General features: G+C 38.4%; 2 protein-coding genes across 2 annotated transcripts in view; both read left to right on the top strand.

Moving 5' to 3' along the window:
* The first annotated feature begins 4,806 nt into the window (after positions 1-4,806).
* On the top strand, positions 4,807-22,975 carry LOC124595852 (28S ribosomal protein S10, mitochondrial). The gene is made up of 4 exons (XM_047134759.1): positions 4,807-4,965; positions 5,588-5,737; positions 5,826-5,956; positions 21,866-22,975. The coding sequence occupies exons 1-4, from the start codon at positions 4,951-4,953 to the stop codon at positions 22,179-22,181; spliced, it is 612 nt and encodes a 203-aa protein (XP_046990715.1). The 5' UTR covers positions 4,807-4,950; the 3' UTR covers positions 22,182-22,975.
* A 187-nt stretch (positions 22,976-23,162) lies between these two features.
* The window catches only part of LOC124595851 (acyl-CoA Delta-9 desaturase), a 179,931-nt gene continuing 177,577 nt past the window's right edge, over positions 23,163-25,516 (top strand). The window contains exon 1 of the mRNA XM_047134758.1: positions 23,163-23,369. Coding sequence (XP_046990714.1) covers positions 23,359-23,369 — 11 coding nt within the window. The 5' untranslated portion in view covers positions 23,163-23,358. The remainder of the gene's footprint in view (positions 23,370-25,516) is intronic.

The following is a 25,516-nucleotide window of genomic DNA, read 5'->3' as shown; positions in this document are numbered from 1 at the left end:
CGCATCAGTGTAGCCCCCTCTAACAGCAATACAGGCGAGTATTATCACATACAAGTGATGATAAAGGTGCCGAATGGCATCTTGTAATAGGCTGCCCCAAGCATCTTGCGCCTTTTGTTGCAATTCGATAATGGCTCTTGCAGGCTCTGGTGAACATGTAAGTTTCTGCTTCACAATGTCCATAGATGTTCGATTGGCAAGATATCTGATGATCTTGGCCAGGCACTTGTTGTACACCACAAAGAGCATGTTGAATTGCAGCAGTCATAAGTAGAAGTGCATTCTTCTGCTGAAGAAGTAAATCACCTGTCTCTCAAAGAAATGGCGATAGCACGAGCAGAAAAACCTATGAAATGTTGCAGGCACTGGTTGCTTTACCCTACAGGAACACCAAATGTGACCACAAGTTGTAACTGATGGCCCACTACTCCATGAAGCCTGAGGAGTGACCTGCATGCGACGATCTTGATGTGCATCTGTCATGTGGACATACAGAACATAGTCTACAGCTGTGGAAATATTCCGCAAATTACTGCTGATAGCAGCGACACACCTATGATACACTGTGTGCAACATGTACAGCAATCCATTGGTACATCCACCGAGCTCCCCTTAGGCCCACAAAGAGATCCTGTTCAAATGGCTGAAGCTGTTCAACAAGAGTACATACCCATCGGCAAGGCATGGTAGTACTCTGGAATGAATGCTGCGAACACTGTTCACCTCCATACTTGTGCATAGTTAGTGCTTGCAGAGAGAAATCAGAAGGTGCGAAGACAGGCCTCCTCAGCACCATCTGATTGCCGATGACTGTGACAAATGAATCACTAACACTACAATCCCTCAGTATACACATGTCATACCCTGGTGCCACTAAACATAGTCATTGATGGTGTTGCATTTTTTTCCAGCAGTGTATATGTGAAAGGATAGAAGTAATGGCTCATTCGGTAGTTAAGAAATGTAAAAGGTTATACACTATTTTCGATAACAGAATATTATATCAATCTCTAGATTTCTTTAGCAGCTCTCAGACTTTGAAACATATGTATGAAAATATTATTACAGCTAGAAGGCTTCCATTTATGAAGGCCTTTTTGCCTTTGCATGTCCTCCACTCTAGCGCTTTATTGAAAATGTGTAGCGTACAGGGGCCTACATTGACAGCAACTTTAATGTGATAATCACTCATGGAAAATGGGCCGAAGCTCTCCAGATACACATTTATGGTTCAGGAATCACATCAGAAGGTAATGTTGGGTGTGCTACATTATGTCCAAGAACGGATTAATTTGAACTTATAAACTTACTTCATCAGCTTCTTCTTACAAGACAAAACCAGAAGCATTCATGGACGCCATGAAGAACCCTTTAACCTAGAACGATGAAATGATTTTGATAATTTCAGGTTCATAATGCATTCTCAGTGCCATAGAGAATAGGAATTGTGGTAAACACAGCAGAAAACTTGTTATCGACATATGTCAAGAAATAACAGAATTCTCTTGAAGAAATAAACATATTTGTTTACTTTGTATTAAAGCTCACACAGGTATTTTGTATAACGAAACTGTAATCCAATTGACTAAGAAAGCTGCTGTATCCAAAGCCTTCTCAGATATAGGATTATCTTTCGCAGCTCGTTGTCCTGCTGTAGCGTTCTCGCTTCCCGTGCCCGGGTTCCCAGGTTCGATTCCCGGCAGGATCAGGGATTTTCTCTGCCTCGTGATGACTGGGTGTAGTGTGCTGTCCTTAGGTTAGTTAGGTTTAAGTAGTTCTAAGTTCTAGGGGACTGATGACCATAGATGTTAAATCCCATAGTGCTCAGAGCCATTTGAACCATTTTTGAACCATCTTTCACTGACTTCTTACATCAAGTAAAAATCAAGTCCGATCGCAATGGACAGAAGAATGGGAAGCATCTACTTACTATAAATAAAGGAAAATATTACAACTGGATACAATCTCACACACCCAGCTTTCCTTGGTTTCAAACATTTCTGTATACGGCAGAGCTATTTCTACAAACACAAGGATGAGATTTAATCACGGCAGCTTTCTGTCTCATTTATTTCATCTACAACTTAATAATTCTGACACCTGTGATTGCAATAAGTCAAATATGTGAGCCTGTGCAGGGTATGATAAACACAGAGAGCAGTTCCTCTCAGAACTTAGAAGTCTTAGGTTTACATTCCCAACAAGCTCTATTAGTCTTCTAATAAAGAATGGAAGATCAGTGCTTCGACATCTGACGAGATTTAGTTTATTGAGAAATTTAAAATCTTGCCACAGAACAATAGATAAGGTGGAATTAAAATTTTACTTAAGAAATTGTTTATATGTTAAAGAGTAGTCACTTTACTTCAGATTTAAAAAATTAAATTTTTCTTTGTTTGCCTAGTAGCAAAGAGACAATATTTACTTATTTTAATGATTTTAATGAAATACATTCTTGTCTAATGTAAAGAAATTCCAATTATTTTTGGTCTTCAAATTAGAGCCACAGTCTCCAACCATGTCATCTTATGATAAAATTGCACCCAAATTTTTTAACTGTTAATCGTTAAATAATGTACTCACACTGAAGGCTAAATAAATAAAGTACTTGTGGGCAATGGTCTACAATACTTATTTTATTTCTTATACCTCGATGACATGTCCATGGCCATGGAGGAGAAAAAGAAGGGAGATTGCTCTATAGACTTTCACCATACGTTGTTTTGAAGCCATAGTGGGCGGAGCCTGCCGCCTTCTTAAGTAACCCGAAACATTAACAGACTACTGTTTGCATTTGCTTCTTGTTCATTATCTCTGTCGAGTGGATGCAACAACTGTTTTAATAATTAGAAATTACGGTACTTACATGAATAACATAGTGCCAGGAGGGCAATTTCGATCTTTTTTTTGTGCTTGAATGCTTATTTTCTGTAGTAATATGACACATGTGACCTCGGTAATTTAGCTTGTTTTTTGTTGACATATTTCGAATAACGAAGAAGTGAAGGAAGGGATTTGAAAAGCGTGTTTTCCTAATTCATTTAATTCCACTTTTACTGTATTTGTATCGGTAGCAAACGATGCTTGAACTCTGAAACCAATGCTTGTTTGCTTACTGGTAATGTTTCTTATTTGTTACATTTTCTACTTTCAACTCTTATGCACAACATTTTCAAAATTCACGTTTGCGAAAATCTTAGCGACATGTCCTTCGTTAGTCCATAATTGCGTACAATGAGGAAAGAAGCAAGGTATGCTGTTGTATGTTGGGCATGTCAGCAAAGTGCACGATTATGCCAGAGAAACAGAACTGTGTAGAGGTATACTGGAATGCAGAATAGACTTCTTGTTTTATTAGATCGTTAGTGGATTACTTTCACAGTAGTTTACGCATCTTCTCACTTTGAAATCTTACCTACGATGCCTCATTCAGTGTGTGACCAATATAGCAATTTACAGGGCAAAAACCAAAAAAATTTTTGAATATGTTCCAGCACTGAGCAATACTAAAAATGTGATTAACGAAATGATCTCAAACGGTTAGACTCCGTAAAATGGGTATTTTGCTTTAACATGTATGTACGTCATTTTTAGTAAAAATGGCCTAACTGGTGTAACATACACGCCTGCCTTTCCAACAGTGACCTATTTTCTTCTTTTCCCATAATATTTCTTGCCAGTTACTGTCAGTTTTTTCATGAATAATCAAACATATCACAATTGGGATCTGCGTCTAGTTTGATCATCAATTTCGTTTTACATTTGAATTTCATTTTAGGAGGAGTCATCAAAGAGAAAAGTTAGCACTTTAGTTTTAAATTTGACTTTGCTGTGTTTCAGGCATTTTATATCACTGGGTAAGTGATCAGAAATTTTGGTTGCTGCTCTGTGCACCCCTGTTTCTGCTACAAACAAACTTTTTTTCTTCTGGTTTTGTAACCCTCTGCATCATTGTTCCTTCTGAAGTGCAGTGGATTATCTACAGCAAACTTCATAAGGGAATAACTATACAGTGAGGTGGATAGGTTACCACTAACACTCTGAGTAACAAGCGGTAACGACGAAAAGAGTGCTCACATACGTTTTCGGCCAAAGTCTTCTTCACAAAGGAAGTAATGCATACACACACTGTGAAGCAATCATACACACAAAACACACACACATGAGGCAGCAGACTCTGGCTGTTCTAGCAAGAATCTTTTTTTGTATTTAAAGAGGAAGGAAATGTGGACAATAAGCAATTATCGATGGGAAGAATTTGAGGCATGAAATGCTGCACCAACAATCAGTGCGGTCATGTAGCCGTGTGTTGTATGAGGACGAGGCCGTTGATATAGTGTGGCTCGGATGTGAGAGAGTTTGCGGTTTGGAAAGCAATGAAAACCACAACAAAGAATAAAAGTAAATAGGGCAGACGTAATTCACGTACACAAAAGAAAATATTACTTGAACGGCTCCACCTAAGAGTGAAATGTGGCATTTTTAAACTTTAGATTATGATCGGATCGATTAGTACACCCATAAACTACGCAAGCTGGCATATTTGATAAAAACAACTACGTCTCCAGGTAGTAAGAGAACCAGATGCTATTTGCTATTTGGGAAACGACCACAAAAGCCCAACAGTCGAAACTGGGCATGGGCATATCAGAATGACATCATGGGGAAGTATTACCGCGGTGAACCATGGAGGTATAAATGAAGTGAACCTAATATTTTGGGCTACATATGTTGGCGGACGTCGGCTTCACGTTTGTGACGTAAAGACAACCCCCTTTTTTTCTGACCAACGTGTTCGCTACGATACTTCATGCAAATATTATCTTTGTATTGTTATTGTAGTAGTTCGTGTGGTTATCTTTGTGTTGTTATTGTTTTTATGATTTAGTAGCGGGTGTTAAGATTGGTGAAGGAAATCAGTGACTAAGTTTAACAACGACAACGGCCAGCATGAACAAATTGTTGGTAAGTTAAATTGATCCATACAAGTTGTTGTGTGAGTGCGTTGGCAGATTAAGGATTTGTACTAGAACCGCGTTCGTACTACCACAAAAAATATACATCTTTTATGCTCTTCACGTTATTTCTTTCGAGCTAGTTATCCTAATTCGCAATTTAATTTGACCTACTTACTGCAGTAGAAGCGGCATTTTATTTCCTTTGGTATTTTGTTGTGGTCTTCAGTCCCGAGACTGGTTTGATGCAGCTCTCCATGCTACCCTATCCTGTGCAAGCTTCCTCATCTCCCAGTATTTACTGCAACCTATATCCTTCTGAATTTTCCTTTGGTATACCGTAACATTATTTCTACAATGTATTGTGATTCATGCAGTGATTATTTTCTGTGTGCAACCGAGTAGTCAGTTCTGCCCATATTAATGCTGTTAAATGTTGAAGTGGCTCCGTTTTATATTTCTGTTAGGATGTATCGACTGCCACTATGTGGAGTAAGGGAAAGAGTTTAGGTAAGTGTATATGTTGACACATCTGAACATACTTTCAGGGATTATGTGGTGTTCCCATACTAGAAATATGTTTGTTGTGTTAAAGTAATAATTCCCCTTGAAGCCTTGTACGTCTATTTCAGGCAGTAGCAGCACTTGCTGGCAAGTGTAAGCAACTACTGATGCCCCTCCAACATGATGTGCAAGTTTCGATTTCCAGCAGATTGAACTTGAGTATTATTAGTAGCTTCTGTACATCAACAAATCCTGTAACTACCAAATCAGCACTACAGGTAAACATTGGCGAGACAGCATACATTTATCTCGAAATAAATTTGTTTGGTTGCTCATTGTTATTTCTTGTGTGCTTACTTGTATCAGGAAGAGGAGCTAGACAAACTGTATAAAATTTTGGAGATAGAAGTTCGAGGAAATGACCCTGCAGTTCTAAAGAGCTATGAGACCTTTGCAACAATGGCAGCTCGTGAATTGGGAATCACAGTGGGAGAGTGGCAAGTACAGTACATATGTAAAATATCATGACTTAAGTTTTGATTGTTGTAATTTTCTTGTAACCTAACAGTTAACATGGCAAATCGAATTATGAACAGTTAGAATGATACTTCTTATATATGGAAATGTTTTGACCACGTACCATTATCAGTGAATAATTTCGTATCTTTTTTAAAAGTTAACTATTGCATATTCTACTATAACTTTTGCTTCGGGGGGGGGGGGGGGGGGGGGGGGGGGGAGGGGGGGGGCAGTCCTTTGTACACTGCAGATAATCAATGTCTGACAGCCCAGTTAATCTGTTGCTGTTGCTTGACTTGTTCCACACCCCTAAAGATTCTCAGTGAGATTAACAGAAAGAAGAATTGAATGTCATCTCCTTTTTTTGAGAAATTAACAAAAAACATATTTTCAAAAAAATTTGCTTGCTCCAGGTGCAGTGTAGTCCCCTTTTTGTTGGTTTGAGAACTGTATACAGGAACAAATTTGTCATTTCAAACATGTACATTATTTTGTCAGTAATCCACTGTTCATTATATGATAGCGAATGAGAAGACTTAGTTAGGTCACAAAATATTCCCAGTGGTATTAATTTCTGATTGACTCTAATGTATCATCCATCAAACTAAATATTGTGTATTCTATTGACAGCCTTGTTTGAAATAAATCCAAACTGTTTTGTTGCGAACAGTTGCCTTGTACATTGTTTGTGTTACATACTACAGGGAAATAGCACAAAGAAGTTACAGAATGAAATATTATTTCTACATATCAATGGCAGGCAATGAAACTCTTGTAACTCCATTTTGTTAAATTTTGCAGGTGAAGCAAAAACAGTTTCTTAAAAAATAATATAAAGTGATATGGAAAGTTGCTACATGTGTAACACTATAGTAGAAGCCTAGTTGTTGTCAGAGAGAAATCCGTGCACTTTCAAATCTCTCATTAATTATGGAGTTACTGGAATTATGAATTTTTGTAGACAGATGGAGTTATGAGGTTTTCATTGCCTACCATTCATATTGGTTTTCCAGAAAAGCTTTTACTGAAGAAATTTAGGTCTCTTGAAAGAATAATTCTGTTTCTTTCCGCCTCTTGTGTGCCATTGTGAAGTATTACCTCTTTGTCTGCTTAACGCATTATTGCTATTTTGCAAAACGGAGGTGAGTTGAGCTTACTGATGCCAAATGCCAGCTTTGATCCATGACATACTGTTGTGATGCCCTTAAACAGAAGTAGAACAAAACACTGAGAATATTTCTTTTCTGTATTAATTACGTGCAAGATATTTGTGGCAAACTGAACTGCAATGTAACCCAGTGTCTAGGTTGGTTTGGAAGGTGAGAGTTCCGTTATAAGTCAGTGAAACCGCCATATACATATGAAATCTTAGTTGTGTTGAATGTAGATTTCACTGTGTGGTTTATGTCTGCCATTTTGATGATGTGGATTGAAGCAGATGGGTGGTATGTGTAGGTTCATGTTTACTAGAATTAAATCTCAGTTGTATCTTTATTTACTTGTTTTCACATGTGATACTTGTGGATTATATCTTCCAGCAATAAAATAATTAACTGGAGAATACTCACTAGTTTTCTCTAATACCTGCTGGCAGTGTGCTTAAAGGTGTCAAAGGTGTAAATTCGGAAGGCAGTTATGTAGACTTATTGCTATCTAACTTTAACTTGCTTAGAGTTGTGATGCTCTCAGCTTGCAACAGTTTCTTGTTCAACACAGATTCCTTATCATTTGTTTAAAACTGACTACACTAGGGATGAGAAAAAGTAGCATCTAGGAGAGGTAGGTCAGTCCAACCCCCCCACGCCCCCCCCCCCCCTCCCCAAAAAAAAAAAAAAAAAATCATCTTCCCTTCATTTCTCATTGCCAGTGAGAAGCATGGCTGGGTCAGTGATTAAGTACACACTGTTTCCACAGCTGCCATCAGGTACAATTGTGAGAAACAATACAGTGTTTCATATCGCAACAGTGCACACCGTGTTCTCATCTGGGATTTTTAAAGGGTGGATTTTGCTTTATCTGTAGTTTATTATCAGCTTATTATTGAAAAACAATTTTCCTAGTGTGAGTTCCTTGAGCAGCATTTTAAAGATTCATTCTGTCCGCTATGAGAGTCGAAAGGTATGAAAAGGACCCGGTAATTGAGAAGAAGGGCGTCAGGTAGGATCCTGGCTTATCCCTCATATTATTCAATCTGTACATAGAACAAACAATAAAGGAGACCAAGGAGAAATTTGACAAAGGAATTAAAGCTCAGGCAGAAGGGAAAAAAAAACTTTTGGCAATGACATCATATCGCTATCAGTGGTGCAAATGATGATAGATAAGTTGAGTCAAACAGATAGTGTCATAAAAAGAAGTTATAAGGTGTACATGTATCAGAGTGAAATAAGAGTAATAGAGCATATGTACATTAATTCAGACAATGAAGAGAGAATCAGAGAGTCATACTCTAAAAGTAGTATAAGTATTTTACCAAATCGGCAGCATCAAAGAGGATATAAAAAGCAGAATAGCAATAGCAAGATAAGCTTTTTTGAAAAAGGTGAAATATTGTAATATTGAACATAAAAGTAAAGTATTGAATCTACCGATACCACCCATAAGTGCTTTGACCCAAGGGCTTCATGGCACAAACTTGACTAAAAGCAGAGAGAGGGAGGTGAGTGAAAAATGTGACTTTTGTTTGTAGATTGTTGCTGCAGATGTGTTTGTGTGTTTTGTTTACAATATGTGATTTAGTTCTTGTGTGTGCCACATTGGTCATTTGATTTTGTGGTTGTTTTGTATTTGATTTGTCATGTGTGTTCATGGGTCGACGAAAGTGTCCGATCCCACCCGTCGGCTTTGACCCGTGACGTAAGGCTGTTGTGGTGTGTGACGTCAGGATGGCACGGAGTTTAGTTTGTGAGAGTGGTGTGTTTGTACGTGTCATTTTGATGTGATCGGTGGTGCTCTTTGGTGGTTTATGTGTTGTGTGTTAGGTGATGTTTTTGGTTTAGTTTGCGTGTTTGGCATGTTTATAGGTAGCATATTGTTGTAGTCAGTGGTTCTCTCTGGTGGTGTGTTTATGGATAGCGTGGTAAGGTCAAGGGAAGTGCTTGATTCCAGTGGATTTTGTGTGTAGTGGAATTTGGGGAGGTTGTGGGGTCTTGTTATTTTAGTGTTTTTTTGTCGTTTGGTGTAGTGGCGAGTGTTTATATTTAGTTTGTCCCCACCCAAAAACCCCCAGTTTCCACGCTTGTCTTGTTAGTTTGATTAGGTTTTTTGTGGAAGGTGTGTGTGTTGGTTTTTCGATGTATTTTTGTGTTTGTTGTCGTGTTTATGTAATGACGTCATAGGCGCCATATTGGAGTTGTAGTGGATGGTCGTTTCCGCCACATTTGTGACGTCATGGGTCAAAGTAGACGGGTGGAATCGGACACTTCCGTATTTCCGTGTTCGTTATGTGTAAAACTGATGTAGTGTTGCTACTGTCATGGAGCACGTGTGTAGCACTAATGGATTTTGTTGTACCAGTTCATGGGGTTGGATTATGTTGTTCACATGGTCTATACGGTGGTCAGAAACAGTCTGAAAAGATTGTAATGGCATTGCAGGGCAATCTGTGCTGAGAAATAATTGTTAAGAAAAAAATTGGATGCATTGTGCCATTTCTGAGTTAATTAACATTAAGTTAGTCAATCAGGTCATTGCACATACGAATACAAGCAGCCTGCCAGATACAACTAGTGTCAGTTTTTCACATAGTGTAGATGATAGTGCACAAAAATGCTCAGCTTTTATCTCAGGCTCGATCCTTACTACTGTCCCATTTTCAATTTTTGTATCAATCTCTTGTTCAGTCCATGGAAACCAAATGAAGATCACAATTTCTGTGGGGGGGGGGGGGGTGCTTGTATTTGGCAATGGCCTTATTGGCTAAATGCAATGCTAATTAACTTGGGAGCGGTGCAACATATCCAATTCTTTTTGTTAACAATTATGGCTCAACACAAATACCCTGCAACTCCCTTACAAGCTTTTCTGACTGTTTCTAACCATCCTGTATATAGGTCTAACAGAAATTTTGATCCATTTAGGGGATGTGGGTGGCAGCTTGAATCATATTGAATTTTAAACCTGTATAGGTTTAGCGGAGATAACAGTCTATATGAAATTATTTGATGACTTCTGCAATTTTTTATTCAATTTTTGTTTGTTTTCATTATTTCAATTTTTGTGTTACCCACCCTGATTCCCAAAAAACTAGTTTGTCAGTTTCTATTTCAGTAATATTTTCATGGTGTTGGTGATGTCGAACATTTGTTGTTCTGTGAGGCCTGGATCTCTGCCATTTTGATGCTGTTTCTGGCTTATCAGCACAGTATCGTATGTGCAGTTCCTAAGATGAAGAGACACCCACAGACTAGACAAGCATGGAGAGATGCATCAAACATGACTACCACTACTAATTAACAGGATGGATTTCTTTCGGTTTATACCACTAAGGTTGTCAATATAGACCAAGAAACATGGTGACCTTCACTAACTTCCTAGTGCCATACTCTTTAGAATCTGATGTTTTTACTTTCTGATATTATTGTCAATTATAGGCTTAAACTTAATTGTTCTCTTTTAAAAATTCTGAGAACAGTAGACCTACTCTTGTTCAAAACAATGATTCTCTAACTTCATTGTACATTTACTTGAGAAACAGGTTATTTATGAGAATTTTCGAACACTTACAAAACTATATTTGTGTAAGTTACCGGCACAAGTGCTTTGAATATGGAACTTATTTCATAGCAAACCAGCATTTGTTGTTCACAGTTCTGCCAAAGAATACATCACCCCTGAGTTTCATTGTATATCAATGGAAATAAACATGCGTTTTTGAGAATTTTCGGAGGCTACCATTGTCCTGTGCATAATATATGAGCAACTTTTAGGAAATTGGTGTGCAGATATTTTAACAAACATCTTGTGTTACATCTAGTTGTCCCCTAAATGGAAATAACCCTATATATTATGTGGAAGTATCGTAAATTAATTCAGTTTTCAATTTTGCCAACAACTGTAATTAACCTCAAAACATTTTAAGAAACTAGAAATTCTATCACAGGTTTTTGTGTTGTTTTAATAGAAATCTTGTTTTGTGTATTTCCTTCAATTCTTATAGGGAATTAGCAACTTTTTAGCTCAAAAAATTAAAAGATAATCAGCAGCCTTAATTTAAAGTTATTTGTTCACTGTCTTGTAATACATCGCATCAGCCAAAATGCAGCCCCCCCGTGAATGCTGCTCTCGAACACGGGATGTGTTGTTGATGTCCATAAGCAGCTGGAAATTGCCCTGACTACTGTCAAGCAATTGGCGACTGCAGCGAATCAATGTGTTGGAAGAGCACCCAAGAGTCGTGTACCTATACCTCAGATACTATCCGCTTCTGTGGATCATATCTCCTCTGCAGAAAGTACAAGATCTGCCTTTACTTGTCCACTTGACTGTGAGTGGTGAGTCAGTGGTAGATCTGGGTGTCCTTTACAGGGGAGGACTCAGGGTGTTGCACTAATCCCCCTAGCCGGCAAGTTTGAGGTTCTGTCTTTCACCGAAACTGAGCGAGTGGTCCTCACTTCAGCTGTTTTGGGGGAATCTGTTTTGTTCAGTGTCAAGAGGAGGCATACGCAAAAGGATAGGGTTCTATTAATTATCAACATGCGGCAGATGATGGCGTCCCTTAGGGAAATGGCAGCAAGGGCAGGAAATGACACCTTGTGTGCTCAGTGTGCACATCTAGGAACCTCATTCAACATGTTGAAGATGCTATTCTGGCAGCCGTTTAAGGAACAGGGTGCAGCCAAATGCAGATTGTGGCTCAAATTGGAACACGATACCTGTTGCCTGGACTGCGAGGTCAGACTTGGGTCATTCCAGCAACTGGCAGAGAAGGTTAAGAAGACCAGTCTTGTGCATAGAGTTTCAGTGAACCTCACAAAGTGCAGCATTGGCCCCAGAAGTAATTGTGGACCTTTGGTCCTGAGTCAAATGGAACGACTCAACCAGAGGCTTCAGAGGTTCTGTGACATGCTAGGCTGTGACTTCCTGGACTTGCACCATAGGGTTGAGAACATCAGAGGCTGCTATTCAGGTAGCTGACTGTGTGTGGAGTGTACACGAGGGTGGTTTTTTTTTTTTTTTTTTTTAGATTAGGCAACTCTCCATTCAGTCCAGATAATGATAGCTGTAGGAAACCTGGAAGTATTAGTGTAAGACTGAAAGAAGTGCCTCCAACAGGTGAGAGTATTAAAATCCTAATGGTAAACTGCTGAAGCATTCACAATAAAGTGCCACAATTTGAAGCGCTCATGAAAAGCTATGAAGCTCACATAATACTAGGTACAGAAAGGTGGTTGAAACCTGAATTGATAGCAATGAGAGTTTTTGGGGAAAATTTAAGTGTATATTGAAATAATAAGCAAATGGGATTGAGGTACAGAAAGGTGGTTGAAACCTGAATTGATAGCAATGAGAGTTTTTGGGGAAAATTTAAGTGTATATTGAAATAATAAGCAAATGGGAAATTGAGGCAGTGTATTTTGTCACAGTAGACAAGAAACTCATATCCATGGAGACGGAAATCGAAGCTGCATGTGTGATTGTTTGGGCAAGACTCAGTATCAAGGGTGGTCATAACTCGATAATTGGAACCTTCTATCGCCCACCAGACTCATCTCATGGTGTAACTGAAAACTTAAGAGAAAGCCTCTTTTTACTTGTACATAAGTTCTCCAATCATACTGTAATAATCAGTGGAGATTTTAAGCTTCAACAATTAACTACGGTGCACATGATAAGGCATCCTCCGAAACATTACTAAATGCCTTCTCTGAAAACTACCTAGAACCAATAGATAAGAAAGCCGCTTATGAGGACATACATTGAATCTAACGGCAATAAATAGACCTAAAAATAAAATAATTAACTCCATTTTCAAATGAGAAAAACGTAGGACAATTGCCTCAGTTTAATTCTTGTATCACTGAAAAGATGAATGAAATAAATATTAGTGTCAGTGGTGTTGAGGAACATCTGAAATCGTTGAAATTAACAAAGCTCCATGGCCCAATGGAATCCCTGTCAGATTTTATACTGAATTTGTGGCTGAGTTAGCTCCTCTTCTAACTACAATCTTTCGTAGAGCCCGTGGACAAAAAACCGTGCCCAGTTCTTGGAAAAAAGCACAGGTTTCACCCATCTACAAAAAGGGTAGTAGAAGTGATCCACAAAACTACCATCCAATATCCTTGACATCAATTTGTTGCAGAATCTTAGACCATATACTGAGCTCAGACGTATCTTGAACAGAATGACCTCCTCATTACCAACCAGCACGGATTCTGAAAACATCAATAATGTGAAACCCAACTTGTGCTTTTCTCACATAATATACTGAAAGCTTTGGATAAAGGCAGTCAGGTAGATGCAGTATTTCTTGATTTTCGAAAAGCACTTGACTCAGTGCCACTCCTACATGTATTGTCAAAAGTATGGTCATATGGGGTATTAGAGTAATTTGCGACTAGAGTGAGGACTTTTAGGTTGGAAGGACACAGCATGTTATCTTGGATGGACAGTCATTATCAGATGTAGAAATAACTTCAGTTGTGCCCAAGGCAAGTGTGTTGGGACCCATGCTATTCATGTTGTATTAATGACCTTGCAGACAGTATTGATAGTAACCTCACTTTTTTTTTGCAGATAATGCAATTATCTGTAATGAAGTACTATCTGAAAGAAATTGCATAAATATTCAATCAGATCTCGGTAAGATTTCAAAGGAGTGCAAATATTGGCGTCTTGTTTTAGATGTTCAGAAATGTAAAATTGTGCACTTCACAAAATGAAATAAATGTAGGATCTTATGACTATAATGTCAGTGAGTACTGTTGAAATCGGCCAACTCATACAAATAGCTGGGTGTAACACTTTGTAGGGACATTAAATGGAATGATCACATAGACTCAGTCATGGGTAACGCAGGTTTTAGACTTTAGTTTATTGGTAGAATATGGGGGAATTGCAATCAGTCTACAAAGGAGGTTGCTTACAAATCACTCATCCTACTGGATCTAGAATATTGCACATGTGTGTGGGACACATACCAAATAGGACTAACAGGGAATATTGAACCTATACAGAGAAGGGCAGCATCCATAGGTTTATTTGATCCATGGGAGAGAATCACAGAGATATTGAAGGAACTGAACTTGAGAACAGACGTAAACCATCCCAAGAGAGTCCATTAATGAAGTTTCAAGAACCGGCTTTAAATGCTGATTCTAAGAATACATTACAATTCCCTATGCATTGCTCACAGAGGGATGCGATTAGAATAATTCCTGCACACACAGAGGCATTGAAACAATCATTCTTCCTGTGCTCCATATGTGAATAGAATGGGAAGAAACCCTAATAACTGGTACAATGGGGTGTAAACTCTGTCATGCACCTTACAGTGGTTTGAGAGCACAGGCGTAGATGCAAAATATTGTTTTATCAGTCTGTGTGCAGATTTCCAGTCTATAGAATTTTACTCTTTCCAGATGTACTGTCACCATATTTATATGGGGATCCCAAACCAGGTTTCCAAATACCGCTTATGGTTATTCAGGTAAACACACCATTATCAGGAGAATGAGATTTTCACTCTGCAGCGGAGTGTGCGCTGATATGAAACTTCCTGGCAGATTAAAACTGTGTGCCCGAGTTCGAGTCTCGGTCGGGCACACAGTTTTAATCTGCCAGGAAGTTTCACACCATTATCAGTTCTGGAAATGTGATTCTAGCTGCCGGATTTCCATTTCCGCAATCGATTTTTGCTCCAATATAAACACACAGCCATTTTTGAAACATACATGAGTTGTCAGGTTACATCTTGGATTTAAAAATTGAGTGACCTTTTGTGCAGTGAAGGAGCAGTAGAAACATTAAACTAAGGTTGAAGTTCTCTACCACTAATATTTAATTGAAGAGAAACAGAAATTGTGGTGACTAAATCAGAAACCAGAACAGCTGAGGCCCAGATACCATATTTGGCTGGTCTGACAAAACCACTTTAGGCCTTAATATTTAAAAAGAAAGCAAAAAAACGAACTCCAGAATTCAGTTTTTGTCCTCTGGAAGTTATGTCACACGTAGTCATAGTGTGTATCTCTTAATTCACCAGATCCAGGGCTCACCAAATGTGCCAACTGTTGTGTTCTCCCTGTCTAGGTATTGTATATAAAAATAATGTCAACACGTACCTAAGCTGCTAAAGTTGTGGATCGTTGTTTTAGTCCAAAGGGTGGTATATTGACAAAAGAAAAGAACTTTATTGATTTTTTTATGTTGTGTGCATCCAAAGATTTGAAAAAAAAAGGTTTTTGATGTTTTTCACTTATTGTTTCAGTATACTTATTGTCCTGTCTTATGGTTGTAATAAAACCCATGACAGACGTATTATTTGAAGTAATTTGTGTAAAGAAATTTACTGTATGATACAAGTTGTGTAGAATCAGTGGTGATAAAAGTTCATCTTCTCATTTGGATTCTTTAAGATTCAAATTTCTACAGAGTATATTGTATAACTGCCTTTCCACATAATATTATTAATGTACTAGCTAATTCTCTATATATGTTATTGGACTACTGTTAAGTGAAAAGTTAATGCTAATAATAATAATAATAATATATGGCATAATCCTTTTCAATTTTGAATTGCATTAGGTAAACTCTGTTCTTTATCACATTTGTCAAAACATTACTTTAGATACATTCGGCTGTGACCATTTTATAAGCTAATATTTATTTCTCTTTGGACTGCAAAAAAGAACTTCTTGTTGATGAAGTTAGTGTTCAGTGAAATTATTTGGCTATTCAGTTTTTAATAGGATTTACACATGTGAAAGTTCATATGTTAAAGATTAAGTAATTTGATACCTGATTACTACACTCATGCTCATAAATTAAGGATAATTGCAGAATGTGGTGCCACACAACGTGACACTTCACAAAACTGGTGTTAATAACATAGGCACATAGGGAACACACACGACACAGATCTGCAAGTCTGCGGTATTGGTGATAAGTTGATAAAACCATCTTGAAACACACATGCTACAAAACGCCACTGTTTCCTGCACATGTACACAGACATCAGTATGAGATATGGTATCTGGTTCCTGGTTCACGCCAGAAGAAACCCTGGCGAGAATCACTGTTCAGACTATACCTGGACTCGTCCGTAAACATAACCTGAGACCACTGTTCCAATGACCATGTACTGTGTTCTTGACACCAGGTTTTGCGGGCTCTCCTGTGACCGGGGGTCAGTGGAATGCACCTTGCAGGTCTCCAGGCAAATAAACCATGTCTGTTCAGTCATCTGTAGACTGTGTGTCTGGAGACAACTGTTCCAGTGGCTGCAGTAAGGTTCCGAGCAAGTCTACCTGCAGTACTCCGTGGCCGTCTGCAGGCACTGATGGTGAGATATCGGTCTTCTTGTGGTGTTGTACACTGTGGACATCCTGTACTGTAGTGCCTGGACATGTTTCCTGTCTGCTGGAATCGTTGCCATAATCTTGAAATCTCACTTCGTGGCATACGGTGGGCCCGTGCTACTACATGCTGTGTTTGACCAGCCTCCAATCGCCCTAGTATTCTACCCCTTATGACATCATCAATGTGTGTTCTTTGAGCCATTTCAACACGCAGTCACCATTAGCACGTCTGAAAACATCTGCACACTTACTTGCTGCACTGTACTCTGACCTCTGCATATGTGGACTACTGCTAGCACCACCGTGCGATGACTGCGGGTGAAATGCACCGCATGGTCATACCCCGAGGTGATTTAAACCCGCAAACCGCCTAGCCAAGCATTGTTTCACCATGTATCAGCATTATCCTTAATTTATGAGCATGGGTGTAGTTTATTTTTCTTTATAATAATTCATCATTTTCATCACTCATTTTCCATTACCTAATACCAGATGTTTTAGTTACTCCTCTTTTATTTCCTAGGTATATTTTGCTGCACACATTGAAATAAAAGAAGTCTAATAAAATGTGAATGGTATATACTAGTACTTTCCAGTTTGCTGGATATGTTTACTTGTTGGATTAATGACATTTATTATGTCTTCTTTGCTACCAAGCTTTTCCAGAATGATTAGTGTAACAGCACTGCATAGATACATTTCATGTAGGGCAGCAATTTATTCAGAATAGGTGCATCAAAATTATTCTGTAGTAATTAAATCCTTGTTAGTTGTCTTCCACTTGCCAGTTTGCTAGGAGTGGTTTCTCAGATAGTATTAGCATATGTATAATCACATTTATTCTTGTTGCTTAACCTTACTTTTCACTAGTAAAGATGTGTGTTCTCTTAAAATTAGCACAGTGAGTGCTTACAGTGTGTTTCTGAAAGTCTCTCTTCATATTCTACACGTGTAAAGGCTGATGAAAGTACTGTTTACTTCAGAGAACTCTGGCTCTAACCATGAAGGAATACTAGCTTCAGGACGTATGAAATTTGATTCAGTATTGTAATCTCAGAAATAACATCACGTACCCTCTCAGTCTATAGAGTTTCATTTCATTTCCTCCTCCCCTTCTTGGCCCTTCACTTGTTTGTGAGGTCGAGAAGAGAGAGAGAAAGAGAGACGTTGTTTGACTTATCTCATTTAGAAAATAAACAGAAATTACTACAATTAACCATATGAATGGCACTGACACATGCAACAGACTAGAAAACTGCCTTTCTGACCTGTTATATGTCTGTATGTATCAGCCATCAGTGACATGCAGCTGAATGTTTGGCTTTCCTCTCTTTTGTTCATTTCCTCAGTCCTGGGATTTCTGTTATTGAAATACTTTATCACCGTGCCTTTAGAAGCAGTACATAGAAGGCTGTTGGACATTCTTAGACTTTCAAAATGTCTGTTTCTGTAATTTTATAAGCTGACTTCTTTGAGTTGCCAACATTTTTACTGAATGTCTGCTGTAAGGTTTTTCAGTATTTCTGACACTGAACACTATGTTAGATAAATCTGTGACCGTTTGCAGTCCTGTCATTGTATCCTCACTGTCTCCTGTGTGTTGATGTGGTAAGAATTTTGCAGTTTGTTTCTTTACCTAGCTTTGGACATCAGTGATCATTCTATGATCATAAAACTTTCCATGACACATCATTGCTGTTTCCACTGCCTAGTTGAGTAATAACACACAGTACCAGTTTGATATATATTTTTTAATGTGTAGGTGTATGGAGGAGCATAAGCTTTCTGAAAGTTAGCCACAGTACAGCATGTGATCTCTTGACATTATCGATTAATGATGTACTTCTGAGTGAACACTTGGAACAATACAACCTGGTTATCCTGATCTGTTGCTCACACAATTTTGTGTGAAGAATGGGAGTTGGATTTTCATGTTTGGAGTTTTCAGAATCCATTTGGTTGTCAGAAAAAAGTAATTTGATTCAAATTAGGTCAACATATTTATACTTGGATATTCTGCAACTGATGTATATTAAGAATATCCAGGTTGCGCTTTCATGGAATGAAAATTATCTGTGTTATCTTCCAATTGTTGAGAACAATTTTCTGTTCAGGGGATCTGCAGAAATGTACTGTCAAGAGAAAGTTAAGTCAATTGCAGATTATGCATAGAACTTTCTGTAATTGACTGACAAATTCTTCTAATCCAGCACATCTACTTTTAATTTTTCAATTTTTCCCACCTAATAACTGAGTTCAATGGAGACATAATTAGTTAAATTGTAGTTCAAGGAATAAATTTAAAGTCTGCTTGACCAAATAAAAGAGTAACTATGAAACTTTTTTCATACATTTTGTAAATAGATTGCATATATGGTTGAGGGGTGTATGGCAGATCTTTCTCCTGCATGAACTGCAGTTGTATCCTGTTGAATGATATTGTAGTTCATAAAATTGTAGTTGTTTGATGCTATTCTTGTAGATAGAAAAATTAAATTTCCTTGCACTCGAACTGCTCAGCAATGCTGGTCAGTTGCTGAACTGAAGATGTTAAACTTTCTGGTATATGTAATAAATGCTGCAAGTACACTGAACCATGCAAACTTGCAATTTATGGATTTATCTTTCATTGTCTTGTTTTGTACTTAGACCGGACAGCATACTATCTAGAATGTTGCAAGCTTTCTGGTGTAGTCAAACAACTTGTTTGTTACAATTAAAAGAGATGAAGCCATATTTCAGACAAGATATACTGTGCAGGTAACAGTTGTAATTTATCAGAAGAGACTCGTTCCTATACATATTGCAAGAGGCAACTATTGCGAGGGCAGAAGTAGTGATGGTTCTCTGTCAGTGGACACTCTCCCAGTTTGCCCCTTGTCAGTTTTCCTCAAAGCCTGGTAGTGACCTGTTGTCATCGGTTGGTGCAGTCAAAGAAGATGCATAATTAGTTATTTACTTCCATAAGCTATAATTAGTCTCTTGACATCAGTTGTCAATGCCATTGAGGATTCACATCATAAGCAGCATTCAGCCCACTCAAGGTAACTGTTCTTAGTCAGCTGTTGCTATGATGGTTTGCCATCTGTGGTGACTCCAGCCCTGGCCATACTGCGACGCTGCGGCATCGAGTGAAGGTGTCGTGTGTTGGATATGCCACCATTCTTTTCCATCTATCAAAATGCAATGACAGTTGTTGTGTAGGCATGTAGTATGATGATCTGGGCCTGCCATTCAGTTATGCTCTGGTCAGTCCACCAAAATATCAGGAACACTAGTGTCCTCAACCGAGGTGGTAGGGAAGGCATCCAGATCCTCCCATCTGTGAAAGCGGCAGGCTGTGGTATTGAACTCTGTGACTGGTGATTATGATGAGGTAGTCCTCTCTCTCAGTAGTGGCTGTTGTTGCTCAGTAGCATGCAAGAAATCTACAACAGACTTGTGCTAGACATCACTTTGCAGACCGAGCGAGGTGGCGCAGTGGTTAGCACACTGGACTCGCATTCGGGAGGACGACGGTTCAATCCCGACTCCGGCTATCCTGATTTAGGTTTTCCGTGATTGCCCTAAATCGCTTCAGGCAAATGCCGGTATGGTTCCTTTGAAAGGGCACGGCCGATTTCCTTCCCCATCCTTCCCTCAACCGAGCTTGCACTCCGTCTCTAATGATCTCGTTGTCGACGGGACGTTAAATACAAATCTCCTCCTCCTCCTCTCACTTTGCAGTAATCAGAGGATTGTGTGCGAGTATCATGTAGGCCATTGATCTGTCTGACCGACTGCCTTGTGAGCTAAAATGCTGGGATATTTATGGAGCAAAGTAGTGGCTAGGCATAGGCATAGGTCTTCCTATTATGAAGGTATCATTGACCACTATGCCATGCTTGGCTAACGAGTTTGTTGTAGTATAGGACAGGTTCGTAAAAGCTCTTGGTACGTGTTATTGCCTTAGAAATGGCATTTCTTTCTTCACATAACGAACATGACATGATCCTGTCCAGCTGCTATGCCCCATTACATTTCTACTTACTTACTTTCACTGTCTGGTTCACCAGAAGCACTGATGTCTTTTCCCCTGACCCAGTGTCCATGGTGAAATGCTACTCTTTGTGCCCACCTCCTGTCAACACCGCCATAATGTAAGTGTGGTAGCTTCATTCTGGGACTTTGAAAATTTTAATTATCTGCTGCCTTGTACAAGATTGACATACAACAGCATTACATTTCTCAGTGCAAACTAGTATTCAGTAACTTTTTTGGTCATGTCATTCTATGTACAATGAATTTTTCAAGATAAAAAGTTGGAAATGTCAAATTAAACATCTTTCAACCATCAAATTTCCAAACTTATTTTGTTTGGCAACCAGTTTCAGCATTTTACTATGCCATCTTCAGGCCCCTGACCGATGAGTAGGAAGAATCTACCTCAGTTGTGATCAAAACAGGGACCAGCAATACTGGTATTAGTAGATTTTTGCTACATTGATCACTTCAACGATCACATGCCAACCAGAAGTGATCACTATAGCACATATTACTAATATCAGCATTGCTGTCCCCTGTTTTGATCATAACCGAGGTAGATTCGTCATACATGTTTATCAGGGGCTTGACGATGGTGTAGTAAAATGCTGAAACTGGTTGCCAGAAAGGTGTTTAATTTGACATCCTCCATCAAACAGCCAAGTTCCTCAACCATCTCTAAATGGACAGTCAGAGAAAAAAAAATGGGGTAGGGAGGCAGCTCTTTGTTTCTTAACGTATGAGTTGGAAGCAAAATATGTGAAGACTGTAAATTGAATAACAAACCACTTACAGTCTTTCATTATTATACAGTAAGTAGGTAGTGACATGCTGCATTAATTTTTTGGTGAGTCGATTTATTTAAGAGATGCGAACAAAGGTTTATTTCAGATATATTATTCACTTGGTTGTGGCACTGTCCATCTTCCGTATATTTTCAGTTCAGACTAGCATTTGTTGTTTAGCATTACTTTACCTTCTCAGAAAAAATAAATAAATACTCTATCAGAACTATCTTGTGTTATCTTGGATGAGAGAATGCTGTACTTGTTATAGGGAGGAACAAAAAGATATAAATAAAAATAAGAATAGGCAAATCTTATTACTGTAACTTTTCGGTGAATACCATATGGTCTTTTTACTGCTACTTGCACACATGAAATAATTAACTTACATTGATTACATTTCATTGTGTTGGTTGCACACAGTTATATGCACAGGCATTAGTCTAAAGGCACACACTTTTAACTTTTATATGCAATGTGTCATACATTTCAATGATTTCTGCTAGTACATAATGTTTCCATAAAGTAAAAGTATAAATTCTCATTATGTGTTTTGCAGCTGGTCACCACGCAAGGCACACCATGAGAGGCTGACTCTGCTGAAGTCAATACATATCTACAAGAAACACCGTGTTCAATATGAGGTTCGAACATACTTCCGTTTCATGCAGTTCCTACGGCTCACTGGTTCTACTGCAGACACGTTTCTTGAATACATCCAGCGTAACCTTCCAGAAGGTGTAGCCATGAAAGCAACTAGAGTTGAGGTGCAGCAGCTACCTCCACATTTACATCCCACTGCAATTCTGAAAAGTCTTCAACAGCAGCAGCAGCAGCAGCAACAACAGCAGCAGCAAGAGACTCAACAGCAGTAGCTGTAATCTTTGGTGGTTACATGGTTTTGTAGTTGACGTGTATGATGTTTGTGACATAACAGACATCTTTGTTTTAAGTGTGTCATGTCATTCTGTGTTTAACACTCTGTGTGATTACTGTTCTGTAGTGTGTCATTGAATGGAAACTTTAGTTTTGTTGAACCAGTTATCATTCCTTAAAGTTGGAACTATAATGAACACTCACAGTGTTAAAAAAAAAAGGTGTTGATTGACTGAGGCCATGCATTATTTATAAGCGTGTTCTGTGTGTTCAAATTTTTAGGCAGTAAACTGTTCAAGTGAAATGGAACAGGGTATTATTTTATCTCTCGTTACTGCAGTGGTGCTAACTGTGTTATGTACTTTATATGGATGACAACAAGTGTTATTTAGTTATCTGTAATACATATGGAATTGTGTCTTTTCCCACTTGAATGTAATGTAGACAGAACTGAATTACAGTGTTACAGCTGCTGTTTCATTCTGCAAAATGTATAACTTCAGCCAGTTCTCCGACTGGAGAGCCAGAGGCTTCAAAAAAGTACAAACCTGATTGCAGAAAGTTAAGAGGAGTAAAGATGATTCCAAATACTTTAGGATTAAAGGAGACCACTCACCACAAAGCAGAAGTATTTATTTTCAGTAGGCACACACAAGAGAAGGAAAACTTGCTAGCTTTTGGTTAAAGGGGGTACATTTTATGAACTTATAGATGTGTCCAGATCTTTGTAAGATAGCCAGCAATGTCTGTCCTCTCCTCCATATCAAGCTGCATAATAAAAAAGTTGTTTTAATTGTCCTTTACCGGTCTTTATACTAGCTGTCAGTTTTAGACAGTTTTTACAAGGAATTTTAATGATGTCTCTGTTTAGTATTACGGGTCCTTCAGTCGTTTCGTACAACTCTCTTTGTTATTTGGACTTTGTGTGATTTTTTAGATAAGTGTAACACTTGAAAAATTACGTAGAAAGCAATTCAGATGTACTGCGTGAATGACCTTATAATTGTTTGGCGCTTATATTTATGAGCGGACAATAGTAGGAAGTATGAATAATGCATACTTGGGTGTCACCTCTGGGGTCACAACATCCTGTTCATATGTAAAAGCACATACTGGCCTTCATTGTTCTGTAGTGGCAACAAGGAGTGGAGTGTGCAATTGGCCCAGCATACCAAGATGGAAATACCGTAAGTGTTCTTATTCATAAGGATGGGTCTATATAACAAATAATTTTAAAAGCATGTTATTTCAACACATGCTCCAACAGGACACTGCAAGTTTACCTGGCAAGCGTATGTGTTAATACTAAAATCGTTGCTGCGCAGTCAGATGCAAAGTTTCTCTGAGCCTCCAGTACATTTCTCCCTACCTCTCTGTTCTCAGCTATCCATATCATCTTCAAAACCTGACTTGTTTACAATATTTTCTGTATCTTTTGCTCACAGTTTACCAGCTTTTCTCCCTTCTGATTTTCCCTTGAGCACAGTCTTCATTAATCTTGCTTCTTTTATACATGCTCTGCCCACTTCAATCTCACTTGTTTTAACATCTGCAAGTATTTCTAACTCTCCAGAGAGGTGTTTCAGTGCTTCATTCTGTCTACATCTCCATTCTGTTCTCATATACTAGTCCACACACTTTCTGTTACATTTTCTTCTCAAGCTTTTGTAGTATCTTTTCCTGTCTTGTAGTTAGTGTCCATGCCCTGGTTACCACTGGTCAAATTATTATCATATATTCTTGTCTTTCACACCAGATTCTATGCCTGCAGCTTAGACTTACTGGAGTACATAAAGCACTGGATACCAGTAGCTACTTGTTGTCGTAGTTCCTGTAGCACCATATTATCTTCCATTATCTGAGTTCCAAAATATTTAAACTGTTCCACTTTTTCACTATCCCTAATGAATGCTCTTATCTCAATATTTAATCCCTGTTTCTTTTATAGTATTTTGCCTTCTTCTTCTTCTTCTTCTTCTTCTTCTTCTTCTTCATCGTCTTCTTCTACTGCTGCTGCATATCCATTAATGGATGTTTGCGATCATATTTGCTCAGTCTTCCTATCTCTTCCAGTATGGCTCAAATCTCCCACATTTCTTATTCTTGTGCACTGTCTAATGTTGCAAAGCCATGATATCTGCATCTGGTTTGTAAATGGGTGGATTTGCCTAATTTTTGGGTGCCGAATACACTGGTAAAATCAGTCTTTCTCTATGTCTTCATATTTCCTAGATACAAAGCAGAATAAGAAATGGCAATAGTGAAAATTGACACAATTAAGTCAAACAAAAATACACATTCAGAACGTTTGAAATCAATACTATTTTGTATGTGTATATGGGAATGATGCCAATAAAAGGTCCAAAATTAGTTCATAAGATATTTTCACCTTTAATTATCTTTGGTTTTTGAAAAATGCAACGACTGAGCTTTTCTTTTTTTGTTTGCCATTTCATCACTCTCCCTAACAAGACCCCAGAAGTAGTCACCCATCCTCGAAGGGCTCCAATGGCCTTGGTAATGGTGTTTCATGGTAAGAATGTCTTGGTGAAAGCATTCACCATGCTCATCACTTACGCTCCCAAATTTTCCGGGAAGAAATCAAGGTGAGAATGTAAAAAGTGAATTTTAAGCGACATTCTACACCCCATGTTCTTATAGTTGTCCAACAGATCATTCACAATGGTAACAGTTTTTGTTGTCTTTTCTGTTACCCAAAAAGCCCTTCACAATTGCTTTTAAAAAAGACCAAGCAGCTAATTGGGTACCTGTGATTTTGGTATCAAAGGTTGGCTCGTACAGCAATTTTCTTATTTGTGGCCCAACAAATATATCCTCTTTTAGCTTTGTCTCACTAAATTTCAGAAACCTACTTTATCCAGAGCTTTTACAAAGTTCTTGATAAGGCCCAACTTGATATGAAGGGGAGGCAAAATGATTTTATCGGGCTCAACCAATGGGGTACTGTCACATTTACGTTTCCAGGATCATATGACTTCCTTGTAGGCCATTCCTTGATTGTATAGTAGTTCTTGGTGTCACGGCTGTCCCAAAGGCACAAAAGGCAGCAGTATTTTGTGAATCCCGCCTGTAAACCTGTAAGGAGTGCAGCAACTTTTAAATCACAGCAAAGCTGTTCATTCATTATCCTTATATTTGATTGCCTCTAGCAGCAAAGCCATGATTTCATAAGTTTCTTTCATATCTACTGCATAAGCCAAAGGTACCAATGGAAATGCATTGCCATTATGCAGTAGTACTGCTTTCAAGCTGGTTTTAGTGGGGTCAATAAATAGTTGCCACTCCTGTGGATTATGTTGTACACCTAGCTGCA

The sequence above is a fragment of the Schistocerca americana genome, chromosome 2, assembly GCF_021461395.2.
Source record: "Schistocerca americana isolate TAMUIC-IGC-003095 chromosome 2, iqSchAmer2.1, whole genome shotgun sequence".
Lineage (NCBI taxonomy): Eukaryota > Metazoa > Arthropoda > Insecta > Orthoptera > Acrididae > Schistocerca > Schistocerca americana.
Note: the sequence above shows the minus strand (reverse complement) of the source record. Positions and strands in the feature narration are given on the sequence as shown.